A 16,264-nucleotide genomic window follows, 5' to 3' on the forward strand; every position below is an offset into this window, starting at 1 on the left:
ACTCTTCAATGTAATCCACTGAGAGCTTTAAACAACTTGCAAGGTCTACCATCACAGTCCTCTTAAACTAACATTTCTACAAATTCTACAGTTTTTGATGCTCCTTCTAGCATGAAAGTGAGATCCCACACAGAGTGTTTATTCATGAATTGGTGAAAACTGAAGCAAGGACAGAACTGGAAGCCACACGGTGCTGCTTCAGTGCTAAAAGCCCTTGCATCTGTGTCACAACTCATTGTTATCAGAAAGAGAAGAGCTCAGCACACACTCGAGGGTGCCTTAAAGTGAAGGCAGCAACACACACATCAGAGAATGTGTTTTAATGCTACATGTTAATTATACATAGTAACAAAGGTGATTATTTATAGTTATTCTGTACCATGAGACAATCCATGAACACCTCAACAGCATAACCACATCTTTCCTCACAGACATCATCATTCTGGCTGTTTTGATAAGAAAGACACCAAATTCCTGTCCATAATGCTTCAATCAGCAGGAGAACTCTTTAAGGAAAAACCAAAGTCCCCAAACACGAGTAACTTATACCAACAGTCAGGAAAGGATCAAGCAAGGAAAAAGCCTGCTAGCTAAAAACACTCAAGAGTCCCTGAATTTTCAGAGGTCATCAGGAAAACTGGGTTACATATCTGAGATGTAACAGTCAAGAAAAGAGTATCAGAGCACACAAAAATTAATGGAGCATGAAACTGAAGAGCAAACTAACTTTAATTTAGCACATACTCTTGGGTTTGATTCCCTTCATCAAGCAGTCTTGTCAGATTTACTGTGGTTTACATAAATTAAGGTTAGTAACTTACTTCTTTAAGGTTTATTCTTGCTATTACTAACAGCTAAGTTTTAAGAAAGCTACTTTTGACTGAAATAAATTATAGCAGAAAATGTTACCTGAGAACCTTCTGCAAATGAAAAAAACCAAAAAAACTCCACAAACACAATAAGCAGAGGCACATAAATGAACCACCAAAAAACTACCCAACATTCCCCAAAACAAACAAATAGTGACATCTCTCTGTAAGAATTTTAATAATATTTTACTTATTTTTTATTACTTATACTGTTTATAAAACACATATATATATATATACAACTAACTCATCCAAGCTGGTCACATTGACAGATGATCAGGACCAAAACAAAGATATCACACTGAAACATTATCAGCAAAAAAAAAAAAAAGGATGTGGCTGAATTTTAAACAAACAGAATATTTTTTAAATATTATTTCATTTTAAATTTTAAAGCAAAATAAAGTGAGCTCTAATAAATGGAGCTCCATTAGTAGCTTCCAAAAGCTGCTAATTTCCTGGAATGCCCAGCAACTACTCTACTAAAGCACAAGAGGTAGATCCATCACTAATCAAAACACAAGCCTTAATAATTATTTTTTTAAACTCCACTCGCTTAATTATAGTGAGATTTACTGCTATTGCCTAACTCAACCTTAATCTTATTTTAAGATTAACCAATGGAGAATAAAATCTACTCAGGAAACTCTCCCAATTTCCATCCTAGTAATATCATTAAACAACTCTTTGCCTCCCATACCATTGCACTGGTTCAGCAAGTTCAAATATATTGATACTGAAGAGTTGGAGACTATTACTAAGAGCTATAGGAAAAAAAAAAAAAAAAGAGCATAAAGATCATCTGTCAATAAAGCATAAAGATGCATAAAGCATAAAGGAGCATAAAGATGATCTGTCAATCATCTTGTACCAGCTGTATACACATCTACAAAGGTTCACAGTGTCTGGGAGTGGTTTTGTTCCTGTTTTAGAAGAAAATCAGACCAAAAAAGGCTGAACCTACAGGACTTGGTGGGCTCTGGCACATCCTTTGGCCCATGTTATTAGTGAGGGATCAGCTTTTCAGTCATTACTTATCAGTGTGAACCCACTACCACTGGTTTGAATCAGTGCATTTTAAAGTCATATGTGCAAACAATGTAGGAACAGTTGCAGTGGGCAGAGAATAAATAAATACTTTCCTCACATAACGTGCATAATATTATGTAACACTTTCAAACTGAATTTTTTTAAAGAAGAATTTTACAGGGCTGAGTATTAATTTTTCTACTGCAAGCATGTTTGCTTTGACAACACACACAAACTACATGTTTATTTTTTTACCCAGCTGAGAAAAACAAAGATCTCCATAGTTACCAACAAGCTGCTGTGACAGGATATAATGGCAGTTTATTTTGTATCACCCAAACTTCATGCATTGGGTTTTTGCTATAATAAATTAAGAACTATTTGGGAGAAGTTGTGTTATTTAGAGAGACAATGTGTTTCCCCTGTGCTTAATGCACTTTATGAAAAATCAGAAACAACTACAGAAGATGCCATTCTCCATGGCTGGGAACTGCCAGGATCTGAGATTAGAGACTGAATGATGCATGCTACAGGAAAAGAACAAGTATAAGGAGATGTAAGGATAAAAAAGAATAAATCCAGGCTATAAGCAACATCAGGTTCATGAATAGAGGAGCAACAGAAACATATTCTTCAAAGAAATATTTCTGGTCATTTGCTTTCAGTTAGGCCTTCTTTCTTAACCAACTCTATTCTCCTGGCTAGGACACACACCATACCACATCATTTCTGGCACAGGATTAGTAAAATAGAAGGATAGCCACAACTGAACTGGAAACTATCTTGTCATCAGTTCTGTTGGCCAACACACACTAACTGCTGGAAGTTTTCTGGGAATAGTTTGCTTTTTTTTTTTTTTTTTTTTTTTTCTTTTTTGGCAACAAAGATGAAAAGGCATAAGCCATTCTGGTCACCAAGTGCAACACCAGCAGCCATGAAGTGGAGGAAATTTCTGCTGTGCCACCTAGAGCAGGCAAGCAGTTTCTCTTCCAGGTTACAGCCCTAAGAGCCTGTTATTAATTCCAGCATTGCAAGCAGGTAGCTTATATCCAGGTTTTCCCCTCTTTCCCTTCTGAGAACTATATGTTTCCAACCAAAATGGATTTCAACAGACAGTCCATCCCCAGTGCACCACACTAAATGACTGCACAAATAGCCACACTCATTTACTAAAGACGAAATCTACAAGACACCACAGTATTTTTTTATACTGGACAGTGACAGCTGTATGTGTACAGGTTTTCCAGTACTTTCATCACAACTACACTTCTGCAGAAATTGGGAGGCAAAAGTCACTACCATGTCATTTTGTTTGATATCAATGGAATGGTACTGAATAATAAAACACATTCTTCACAAGACTTCCATTATAAGCTAATCAGCTAATCTTTCAAGAAGATATATAGTAAAATAGCTGGCTTTAAGTATATACCAGATACCCTTTCCAAAGAGTGACAGAATTGGTAGGGGTGGAAGGGACTTCTGGACATCACCTTGTCCAACCCTCCTGCTAAGGCAGAGTAACCCAGAGGAGGTGACACAGGGACACATCCAGGTGGGTTTGGAATGTCCCAGAGTGGGAGACTCCACTGGGAAGACTGTTCAGTGCTCTGACACCCTCAATACAAAGAAGTTCTTCCTCACATTAAGGTACTTCTTGTAATTTAATTTTTGGCCATTGCTTCACACCACTGAAAAGAAGGTCCCAGTTAGGCCTTCTTTAAGTAGAAGAAAAACAAAACAACCTAACAATTCACATATTAAAAAAAAAAAAAAAACCCCACCCCAAAGCAAAAGCACAGTCAACCCTTCAGAAGACTATTACAACATTGTCTACATAAAAGTTCCTATGTAAATGGGTCAGCAGTTCTCCTAAATAAGTGTAGTGATAATCACATGCAAGTTATTGCTATTTAAAAAAAAAAAATCACTCTACCTTACAAATCCATTCTAAGAATTCACCATTGTAAGACTCAAACTCAGTACATTTCCTGTTCTAAAACACAAAATTACTTCTAGATTGAAAACACAAAGCTTTAAGACATGCAATATTCATTAATAGTTAAGTATCTTTGTAAGGAGACAACTTACTTGATTGAGTTTCTGAAGTGGTCTTCAGCAGGATTTTTTACTGTACAACTGTTCAGCAACCATAAATCTGCTTCAGCAGAGTCGTCTACAAAATAGAAAGAAACAAACCTGTGTTAAGAATTATTCAACCTGTCAAATCCTAATTTATATCATATTAAAAAAAATACCAAACTGAGCCATCAATGATCAGGTGGCTATTTGCAAGATTACTTTATATCCAATTACATTCTTGGAAGGGGTTTTTTGTTGTTTTGCATTTTAGGGGGAAAAAAACCCAAAAAAACATGAAACATTTCCATTGTAATTTCTTTTTAATTTTTTTTTTTTGCCAATGGAATGAATCGTTATCTCATTTACTAGCTGAGATGCCAATAGGTTGCACATCATGGAAAATGAAGTTAAAAAGAATGGTCACAACTCCCAGAAAGGCATACTCAGAAAGATGTTGCCTAGACAAAGGTAAAATTAAGTGGTCAACAAAAGCAGGTTTCACTACGAAAACAAAATCCCTGCTTCAGCTCCACTGTGAATTAACACTACAAAGGGAACAAATCACAACTTATAAAATGTGAACCCCTACTAAAGAGAAAAATCACTGTAGCTAGTTTGGAAAGAAAAATACATGTTTCTAGTTTTGATTATATCTTAGTTATGGTAGAAATATAGTTCAGCAGTTTTCAGACAAGATATTCATGCAACCAATATCTGCCTCCATTCAGATAAGGATACTATTTTTTCAGGATCCAAACCTTTCTGTATGTTCAGAGCCCATTGATGTCTAAATTCATTAACAGAACTGAATCCCAGAATTATCTGCAGAAGCCCATATATAAACTCTAATCCTGTAAAACGAGGCCTATATTACAGAATTACTAGCACAGACATTATCTTTGTGAAGTTAGAGCTTCTTTTTTTGAACAGAAGAATAAAAATAATCTATTTCAAATGGTTTAGTGCTTTAGCATTTATCAGAATAGTTTGTATAAGTTTGGATAAGAAAATTCATGTCACTTGCTACTATTCAGTACATTGAGCATTGAAATATTGACTGATGTATCTTTAAATAACACAGACTAATGAGCAATAAATACAGGTAAAACACAATTTTTACGATGCCTTATTCAAATTGACATCTTGCTAAAGCAGGTGAAAGACTGCCAAGATTTAGGCATATTTATACATTCATCATGAATGTATCTTATCTATACAGGCATGGATATCCTTTTCCTCCATGTACCCACACTTATGACAAAATGCTAAAATTGAAAATGTTTCCTGTCTCATTGACATTTTCTTCAAAGAAATCATCATTTATAATTAACTACTGGTCACCTAACCTAAAAAGCAGATAAATTGTAAAAAATACATCAAATGCAACTAATGCTAAATAAGAGAAAACATTTGGGTGGGGGGGGTCTAATAATTGCTGACCAAGATTACACTGTTAATTTGGGTAAAATACAACTTCCTTTCACAAAAGGGAAAGACCACAAAGCAGTCATCAAAACAACATTCAGACTTTTAACTACTTTAAACAAAGCAAATATCTGACCCTGTCAGGTTGGGAAAGAGCACTCTTTTAGTCTACATAGAAGACAAAATAAAAATGGAACAAGACAAATAACCTCTCCTCCAACCCAGGTGCATAAAAACTATGTTTTTACACTGACAAACAGACTCATTTACTATTAGAAAGATAATCAGAGGTAAAAAAAATTGATTAGAACTTATGTACAGAAAAGCAAAGAAACAGTCTCAATGTAAGAAAGAGTGATCTCTTGGCCTAGTCAGAGGTATCAAGTATGAAAACAAGCACATTTTAAAAGTAGTTTTCCAGTCACACTGCCAAAACCTTGTATTTCTTATTCTTTTCAGCAGCATAAAATGTTTATAAATTCAGCCCCACACCCATAACACACCCACCTGAGACTTAGGGGTGGGACACACACATACACACAAAAAAATAATAGCAAGAAGCCAACATTGAAGTGAGAAAATACATTTCAGACAAAGAAACAGAAAACATTTGCAGTAGCACTCATTCACCATTTAAAGCACAACCATTTTCAAGAGATGTCTTTATTCAGAGGAGAGATGCCTTGAGACAGAGAACACCAATTCCAGGTTTGGTTTGCTCCTTGTACCATGGTTTCCAATTGTGCAGGAAGAGACAACACTGTGGCAATGCTTCTCCCCTAAAGCTGAAATCAAACCCTCTCTTCAAAACAGCCTTGAAAAAAGTAACACATTGGAGGAAATCTTCACATACTAATCATTTCATGCAGCAATTTGGTTTCGAGGCTATTAATATATTGACTCTTGACTGAGGGACAACTGCAACACTATATATTTTAGATGCATAAAAAAGTCTCTGAAATACATGTAAATTCATTCCTTAACAGGTTTCAGTCTCTGCAGAACAGAAAATGAAAATCAAAGGCTTCAACAGAATAAAATATCCTGAGCAGTTTTGGGAAACGGAATTTCATTCAGTACACATCTAAAAATCATTTAAAGAAAATAAAACTGTGACAGAGGCTTGTCCTCTTACAGCAACAGTATTGTTTTACCATATTTAGTTCTTCTATCTCTGGATTTATTTTTAAATATTTTTTTCCTAATTAATTCTCATTATTTTTCATACAAATATATGCACATACAGGTTTTGATTATGCCTGTATATAAACATATAGACACATGCTTATGAGTTATACTTGTTTATTAAGTGTCCATATTGCAACTCTTCAGAATTATAGCTGAATTTTCTTAGTACTTTACTGCCCTATTCATACTTAAAATAATTGCATGCACTGGTGTAAACTCACCACAATCTACTGCATTTGCTCAAAAAAATTTCAGTTAAAAAGAAAAACATTGCCAATTAGGCCTTTTTGTATCAGGTTGCAGGAAGATCTGAACATTTGCAACATTGTGGGAATAACTTGTCAGCGGTCACATTTTGCTTTGCAAGGCCTTGACAGATGTGTGGAAACACACATGGACCAAAACAGCAGACTGGGCTTGGCATGTATAAACAACATCTTCTGCCTTCATAATTACTAAATATTAAGCAACACTGGGGTAGCAATTCTTTATTCAGGACAAAGAGACAGGAGTGACTGGCTACCTATATATATATATATATATATATATCCATATATGTATACACCTATAAGTGTTCTGACATGAGTAGTTGCTACTATTCAGCACTGTTCCCAGACAAAGAATCAAACAGCTCTGACAAATAAGCTGAGGCTTCTAAGCACAAGCCTGCAGGAGCAGGGGCAGGCAGCCCTGAGCATTCCCTGTTTATACTCCAGGAATCAGATCAAGTGTTGAGGTCTAGGTGGGAAGCACCACATGAATGTGATGCTGCACCCACCAGGACAGCCCGTGCATCTTTCCTTGGAAGGTCTCCACCTGCCACTCTCCCAAACTCCAAAAGGTTTTTGAGAAACATTTCAGTGAAGAACAGAGGCCTGTGTTTGGGAGCTCACACAGATCTGAGTGAACAGGACAATCTGAACTTTGCAGAAGGTTTTCCAGCAAGTCACAGACACTGACAGGCAAAACTGAATCAAGAACCATAAGCAAAGTAAATATCAGTTATGGCTGTGAATATGATATAGGTGCATATATTCTGCAACAATCTGCTCTGAGAGGATCTTATTGAACTTATTTTTGCCATATATCCACCCTAATTATACTTTTTTAATTATGATAATTTGCTGCCAACTTTTTTTTTTTATGAGCTACTTAAACAGTTTCTTCTATGAGACGACATTTTTAGGGGGAAAAAAAAAAGGATATGTCAAATCAGCCTTGCATTAAATGCTCAAAAAACGTAAGTCAAGACCATGGTCTTTTTGCATTGTGACATCTTTTCCATAAAAAAGAAAAAAGGCTACACTGGAAGTAAACCACAAAGTCTATCATACTCTCTGGAAAACAACATAGAATACAAAGGAACCTAAAGGTCATGGAAACTTTTGAACACTTAAGTTAATTGGGAAACTCTGGAAAACATGAATTGGTTGTATTATGCAATACTAAGATGATAAAATGGCAAGAGCCTGAAACATCAGTATACCTACAGAGGAAAATAATATTTACAATTCTTTTCTAACTAGCAGTGTCAGGTTTGTTATCATTACAGAAATCATAAATCAGCAGAATTTCTTATGACTGTAGTAATACTATCAGCTGAAAATAAACAACTGACTTGGGTTTGCCTGATCTCTTAACTTTTAGTCTTTTTTCTTTCAATTCTTTTTCCAAAACTTGTTTTTCTTCCAAATCCCCCCAAACCACATCTCCTTGAAAATCAAAACACTCACAAAGCAAAAAATTAGAAGAAGCACAGCTAGTGAAGCCCTAAAAGAACAGCCTTCCTTTACTTTTTTCAGCACATCACTCCTCTCTCTGCACTGAAACCACTACCAGATTTGCTCAGCACAGTTTGCTCAAAAAATATGACTCATAACTAGTATGACATACTTTTAAATACTGTACACCAATCTGAGAAATTCAGTCTGAAAGCAGATCTTCCTCTGTAATCACTGAAGGCTCCTCCAGGGCCTATCTCTCCAGCTGTCCTTATCCTGTTCCTAATCACTCTGTGTGTCTTCCTTCTCACCTTTCCTGATTTTCTCACTTCTAACTCTCTTATATAACAAATATATCTCCAGTTTCTCTGTTTCTACAAGCTGTATTCTAATCTCTGTTCCTATTTATGGACCTCCCCATTAAACACTTTGTCCTGTGCATTCTTCCCTCCAAACCAGCCCTGCTCTCTCCCTTCATACTCTGGTTGCCATTTCATGCTCTGGAGCCAGATCCAGGAACATCCAAGGTATCTGGAATGCGTGCCTGCAACTGATGATTGCATGGGAATCATCTGCCCCCAAAAGACACAAATATCTAAGCATGAGGACACCTCACAACCAGTTACAGAAGTCATGGAGCATCTTGACTGGAACTAAGTTGCCAAACTGATTATTTTCTTTCAACATCCTTGTGTCACAGAAACCCAATGTCACTCAAATTAGGCAACTGAAATTAGGGGCTGGTCAATTTAATGATTTCTTGGACCACTGGGCATTGAGAGAGTATCTCTTCACAAGTACTAGTTCAGAAATGTTGTGAATCATCAGTGCAGGAGGAAGGTACATATTTTTCTGGGGACATGGAGTTTGGTTATTTGTTTGCAGACAACAGGCTTTGCTTGGCAGAAGAAAAGCTCAACAGGGTTGAGAATAATAAGGAAAAGTGTGGGGTTTTATTTGTGTGCCTTTCCTTGGCACACAAAATACTTAGCTACCATTTACTAGTTCTCAATATTGTATAAGATATAGATAACGATCAACTTTCATGTAACCTGTCCTACAGAAAAGATTCCAAGCAAACAAGCTCTTTCCTTCTGTCTGCACCCCCGGCAGCAACTACAAATCAAAACCACAAGTTATCATGAGTTTCCAGATGGTACTTGTTTGAAATCCCAGGGACACATTATCAGTTCCCACCTCTGAAGACGTACCAGGCATTTGCCAATGATACGAAACACTCAAAGGCATGCTGAAAATACCAACTTTGCAGATTGCAAATATCTTTCAAAACAATCCCACTCATGTCTTATCGAAGGTATCAGGATGTAAAATATAAAAGGATCAGCCTGATTGCAACATGACTTCTGTTTTCTCATTAAATTTCTGAGATACTCTGGACATAACAAATTACTTCATTCGCAATTAATGAAAACACAACTATCTGGTTCACCCTGCATACATGTTATTTAAAGTTCCAAAAAAGAAAGCCAGGCTGCTTATCAAATCAGGTAATGCAGACAAGTCTTCATGGAAAAAATAATTCTCCCATCATGTCTCTTGCCCTGAATTAAACTACAAATATGCAAATTTGCCATTTTAACTCTCCATTAACATTTTCATTACTGAGCTAATAGTGCAAGTAAGCTTTCCTGGGTGTTCTGGTTTTAAAGAAATTGAGCACTTTTAGTAAATTTTCTTGAGCAGGCAGTCATCTCAAAAGCAGCTACTGCTGGACTATAACAGACTTTTAGCCTTCCAGATCAGGATGCTGTGCCTGCTATCAAAGGATATTTCTCACAGTCCAACACCAAAACACAAGTGCACAACAACTTGTCCACAGAACACATCAAATAAGTAGGAACTGAGCACATTTAAACACACAAGATCTAGTTAGTTAAAATCCAGAAACAGACTACTAGATTCAAAATCATTGTGCCTCCTCATTTCAGTATAACAGACAAATAATTCAATTTTATGTACTCATGCCTACTTTCAGGACTGGAAGTTTTCTAAAAAAATACTGGTTTATTTCCAGTCACCTTTGAAAACCCATTCCCAAAAACAATGCACATACAGCTCTGTCTTCAACTGTTCAGGGGGTATTGATCAGTTACTGGGACAAACTGCTATGCTATCAGTTAATGTACATTCAATCTGTCCGTGACCTGGAATTCTGCCTTACCACTCCAACAACAAATTCCTTCAAAACATTTAGTTTGCTGAAATTTACCAAGGCCAGTAGAACAGCTTATGGCTTCTGCAACATGCCACCATCACTAAAACTAAAGGGTGACATTGAGATCGTGGAGAACATAAAACTGGAACATGAAAAATTACAATAGGCGAACACATGAACTAACATTAATATATTTATAAATAGTGCTGACAAAACAATCTGTATTTCAGAGCATACCCATTAACAGAATATTTCAGGCTTGGCATGGGGGTACTGAACACCAGACAATACAGAAGAAAAAGTACATGAAAGAATAATTTTAGCTTCAAAATATTGACAATGATAAACTCTAGTTCCCACTTCTACCCTGCAACCATCAGTAGCACCTACTCTTATTTATACTGGGATTTTGAAGTGTGGAATCTGTTCTCTAAGTCCTTTTCATTCTGCTCTAGACACAGCACAGGCTACAGCCTGGGTCTGAGATGATCCCTGAAGTAAGCTGCCTTTATCTCCCACTTTCTACACGCTTGTGTCAGACCAGCAGGATGCCCCAGCTACACTGCTTGCTGCAGCCCAGGGTCTGCACTGCAGCACTCAGACACACACAGCTGGGCAGGAAGGCTTCAGCCCATCCACCCTTAGCTACACCTAAACTCCACAAAGTAAAGAACAGGGGAGTTAAACATACTTTAGGGGTTTACCTTTTAAAAATGTAAAAAAATCCAATTAGGCTATAACTCGTATTTTCATTCCTTCTGCAATGTCCAGCTCATTTTTCTGCCTCTGCACCCAGCAGAGACAACATGAATTGACAAATTACTTTGATATTTTGTTCATTTTACTCTAATTCACTAAACTTTTCCATGCATTTCCAAGGCACATGAGAGTAACTTGAAGTTGCAAAATGAATTATGTTTAAAAAGGCTAAACCTAGAAATGTTTCTTTTGAAAAGAAGCAGGTGTCCTTTTGTCCTTAAACACTCTAAAACTGCAGTACCTGTAAGACATTTCAGTGATTCGCCCATATGAATGAGAATGAGAACTTTTCCACTATATACCAAAGGTGGAAAATTTAGGCTGAATTTTTTACTCATTCCTTCAAAATAAAGACTTCACTGCTTTGAGAAAAGTGGATCATGCAACTATCTGTTGAACAAAACAAGACCTTGAAACGAGAGAGAATAAATCTCACTGCTAGCTAAGGGGTGTGTGCTTGCAGAAAGCCATCACTGCCAATGGCTGCTCAGCACAGTAACACCTAATGTCAAGGTATCAAATTACCCTGGGCAGCAGCAGATGCAGGTGCCACAGCATGGTGCTCTAGGGTGGGCATTTCACCCTGCTCTTGAGCACAGGCATAACCTCAAGGCATCCCCAAGAGTCAACGGCTCCTTTCACTTCACTGAAGACTTAATGATCAGTGCAAATAATTCCAATATGCAAAGTAGTGATGAGCGATTTATCAGCCTCTTGGGAAAAGTCCCATTACATTAGGAACGAGGTCAAGTAGCCTGTTTCAGCCAGGCTATGCTACAACAACACACAAATAACTCCAACTCGTTCTGATGATTAATGCGGGGAGAATTTGTTTTGTTGACAGAATTTGGAAAAATCCCAAAAACTCCTCCTCCTCTGAGTCTTAAGCCTGCTTGATATTCCAGAAATAGCACTCACAGTACGACTCAGTGCTTTTCTGTCCCTACATACAGCTTCATACGCAAAACACGAGTTATTCAAATGAGCAAACACAGACTGATTGCTTCTGTCTTAGTCACTCAAATTCCAAAGCCAACCATGAACAAAACATCTTGCACAACACCGTGCAACTGAAGTTTCAAAGCATGCTGCAAATATTAACTGATTTACCTTCAACAGCCACATATTAAATATGCACCCTTCCCTACACCAATTCCTTTTCATCTTATAAATGCAGACAAGTAGTTCCAGAGTTTCCATGACTTGATTGAGCCACACAGGATGTCTATGCAAACAAGCCAAGATCCTAGCCAAGTTGTTCCAGCCTTCAGGCCTGTCCCTGAACACAGAGCCATTGCCTAGATTCATAATCACAAACTATTTCAGTATATATCCTGTAGAGGCCAGACAGGTGATATCAAATAAATTTTTGATAAGTTTAAAGGCAAACACAAAACCCAACCTTTCGGTAATTTGGGTAGCAAATCAACAGAAAACAGTGAACAGCAGACCAAATTGACCCTTTCTATGGGACAAGGTTATAAAAAAAATTAAAATCCTCCCTCCCCCTCAAAAAAACTAACCCAAACGGATTACAATAGCTAGAAGTCCTCGAGTGTGCTCAATTGTAGCTCTTGAAGATGTGTTATCAGCTGCTCAGAGCATCTACTGAAGTCTAACTATGGCCTTAGAAGGATGACAGCTGATGGGTGAGCTCCAAAAGAATCTCCAGATTTCACAGGGCTCACTGAAAAACAACTGCATCCTCATTTCTGATATAACACTTCAGAAATCTCCACTTGCTTTATCTGTAGTCTCAGAATTAGACTTACCTAGTAAAAATTACTAAAGAGGATTCAATTGTTTTGCAGATCACAGTTGCTAAAAAATGGATGAAATTTAAAGGGAACTGCTGATGTTGAGACTGGTATGACAAAAACTGCAAGTCAGAAATGCCATGTAAACTACTGATTTGAAAATATCACATACTATGATGTTTAAGGCACGAAAAAAAAAATAAACCACTGCAGTCAAGCATAAGCATGTATTTCATATGATGATAGCAAAGACATAGGTAAATGAAAAATGAAGTCCTTATTTTCCACTACAATTCATATGATTCCATATGAACTTGATGTAAACAGCAATAAGTAGTTCAGAATCAAGGATTGACTGGAACTTGTCCCAGGAATATAATTTCAATCTCTTTGAGGTGTAACACTGACAAATCTCACTTGTATAAATGCTTCTATCTATAGAGCTAATGGCATGTTAATGGCTCTTCCTCATCATGTCTATGGGAAAGAACAAAGAAAATATAAATTGAGGGTTATTCAGTCCAATCACACACCCAAGTACAGCCTGTTTGGCTAAGGAACAGAAAAAGAAACCAAGGACCTTCATCAAATGCAGTTGCATCACTTGAATTACCTACCCAGAGGAGCCTCTTGCACTTCTAGTCCCTGTAAGCCACAACTAAATCCAACAAGAAACCCAAAGGAGTGAAGTAGAAGATTCTCAAGCACAACAATTCCCAAGCAAATGGGAAAAAAATCTTTGCCTCATTTCCAGTGTAATACAAAATGGATCTTAGGTAATTAACATGATTCATTTATGGTTTAATTTAAGGCATAAAGAGAGCAGCTTTAATCTGCAGATTTCTTACTTTTTCAGTACATCTAATTCTGTGCAAGTTGCTCATGGCACTGAACTTGCACATTTATACAACTTTCTAATCTCCATTCATTTTCACAACAGCCAGGATTAGAACTTTGCTATAGTCTGCAAAAGAAACCAAAATTTTATTCCTGTATCTGTTTCACAATCTTTTTTCTTTAAATTCTGTCTACATTAAGTTGTACCTAGAAGCCATTTATTGATTTCAAATGCCTTGCTTCCACTTATTTCTCCTGATACCTAATGCCACAGGGAATATGGATTTAGGTTTTATCTATCACTTTTAAAAGAGTTAAAATTATAAGCTATTTGAGCCAGATACATCTAAACACTTATTAAATTGTAGCTTCCGGCTACTTATTGACTTTTTCAGAACTACCTTCACACCTCATCTATTTTCTACTTTATCAGTTTTCTGAAAAGCAGGAGATATGGGCTTAAGGTACCATACCCAGCAGCCAGATAAGCCTCTGCTGTGGTTAATTCCCAACCATCATCCCTAGTTCAGACTATCAGCAAAATATAGTGCTTGTGAAAACTCCAGACTAATCACAGCAGAAATTAAAGTTCACTTTTTACACACACAACCAGTAAATGCAGCACAGCTATCAGCAATGCAAGCTCCATCAAAAAATTCCACCAACAAGTTGGGAATAAGCTTCAGCTGGAACCATTTAGAACAAAGTAGGAGATCTATTTCTATGCCCCTTGATCCAGAATACTAATGAACTCTGTTCATGGCAGAGGAGTACAGATGCACTGGGAAAGAAAAGCAAAGACAACATAGGCAGGAGTGCAAAGGGGTACCCCCAACCCCTCTGCCCTTTCTCCATGCCCTGACTCGTGCAGAGACACCAGCCCATGCAACTGCTGCAGAGCCATGCTCTAAAGAGGCTGAATAGTTCTGTACCAATACTGAGATACCCATTACAGCCTCACACATTATTTCTCTACTGTGTCTCCTGTCAATCTTGACTGCAGGTTTGATGTCCTTGTTAGACAGAGTTTTGTTAGATTGCTATCATTTGTACAAAAAAAGTGCCAGAAAATATTCTTCCAGTACTAATAAGACATGCATGCAATAAGACAAAGCGTATTTTGAAACTTTCAGCAGCACTTACAAGTGCCAGAAGTTAAAAAATAGTTTTGCATAGAAACATGTAGCTTTATGGTCTCAGAGTGGTTGAATTTCATCAATCATAAGCCAGTTCAAACGTTAGTTTGAGACATATATTATTTGATACAACAGCAGCTCCCAAAAATAAAAAGAACATTTTGACAAACAAGAAAGTGGGTGAGGATCAGTTTTCTCATCTTATTTGGAAGCCACATCTCAAGATTTCAATGACTGTCACAAGGAGTGATGTTGCTGCATTACAGCAGGGAGAGCTGCACTTTCAGAGTGCACAGTGCTGTCTAGCAGTTCTCCATTTCTTTCAAGGAAAAGGCAGAAGATTTGCTGGAAGAGCTACCCAGGTCAATGACAGAAAGAGTCAAGTTTTTTTGTGTTATTATCTTCTTCCTGCCCCAGGCTCCACACTGGGAGTATCTTCCTTTGGCTGGATTTACCTCTGTCTTTCCAACTTTGAAGGCGAAGTGTCTTTGGTTGTAATAAAGGATGTGGCCAGAAATGTGTGTTCTATCACCATATGTTGAAGCTGGGTGGGACAGTGACCCTTATCTCCATGGCACATACCAGCTGCTAATGGGCCATCTGATAAAACCAGGTGGGGCAATCATCTTTATCTTTTCCACAACCCATCCTTCCTCCAGGAAGATATCATCTGCTGCTGGGCCATTGAGTCCCACTGTATGACTGATAAAATTACATCATCCCACTGGGAGATGCTCCAGCCAGGGGGAGCAGCCAAGCCTTTCCTACCTAGATAAAAACTGAGATTTTGAACAGCGAGTTATCCATCTTTCCACTGGATTCCAGAGGAAAGCCAGACCTTTCCACATCATCCCTGGACCTTCAGAGGAAAACTGCACCTTCTACAGGAGCACTGCTTCAACTGAACCACATCTGCCACTGCAGAAGGACTGCAGCCACCATTTAATGGGACTGCTACCAACATCCTGACTGACAGGGTGTCAGGTTGTATTCTGACTGTCAGTGTTTTGGGATTGTTCTTTGTAATATTGCACTTCTATTTTAATTTTTCCTAGTAAAGAACTGTTATTCCTGTTTCTCATATCTTTGCCTGTGAGCCCCTTAATTTCAAAATTACAATAATTTGGAGGGAGAGGATTTACATTCTCCATTTCAAAGAGAAGCTCCTGCCTTTATTGGCAAACACCTGTCCTCCAAACCAGGACACAAGGTAAAGAGTAACAACAGAAAACCTACATTTCATTACACAGCTCAAGGTATTGAAGAAGCTGTTTTGACCTTTCTC

At 37.5% G+C, this 16,264-nt stretch overlaps 1 protein-coding gene across 3 annotated transcripts in view; it reads right to left on the reverse strand.

Moving 5' to 3' along the window:
* CDKAL1 (CDKAL1 threonylcarbamoyladenosine tRNA methylthiotransferase) overlaps positions 1-16,264 on the reverse strand; it is a 369,457-nt gene that overhangs the window by 299,136 nt on the left and 54,057 nt on the right. For all 3 annotated transcript variants that reach the window (XM_079302373.1, XM_079302371.1, XM_079302372.1), the window contains one exon: positions 3,990-4,074. In XM_079302373.1, coding sequence (XP_079158499.1) covers positions 3,990-4,074 — 85 coding nt within the window. The remainder of the gene's footprint in view (positions 1-3,989; positions 4,075-16,264) is intronic.

Source organism: Erithacus rubecula (genome assembly GCF_903797595.1).
Source record: "Erithacus rubecula genome assembly, chromosome: 3".
NCBI classification, from domain to species: domain Eukaryota; kingdom Metazoa; phylum Chordata; class Aves; order Passeriformes; family Muscicapidae; genus Erithacus; species Erithacus rubecula.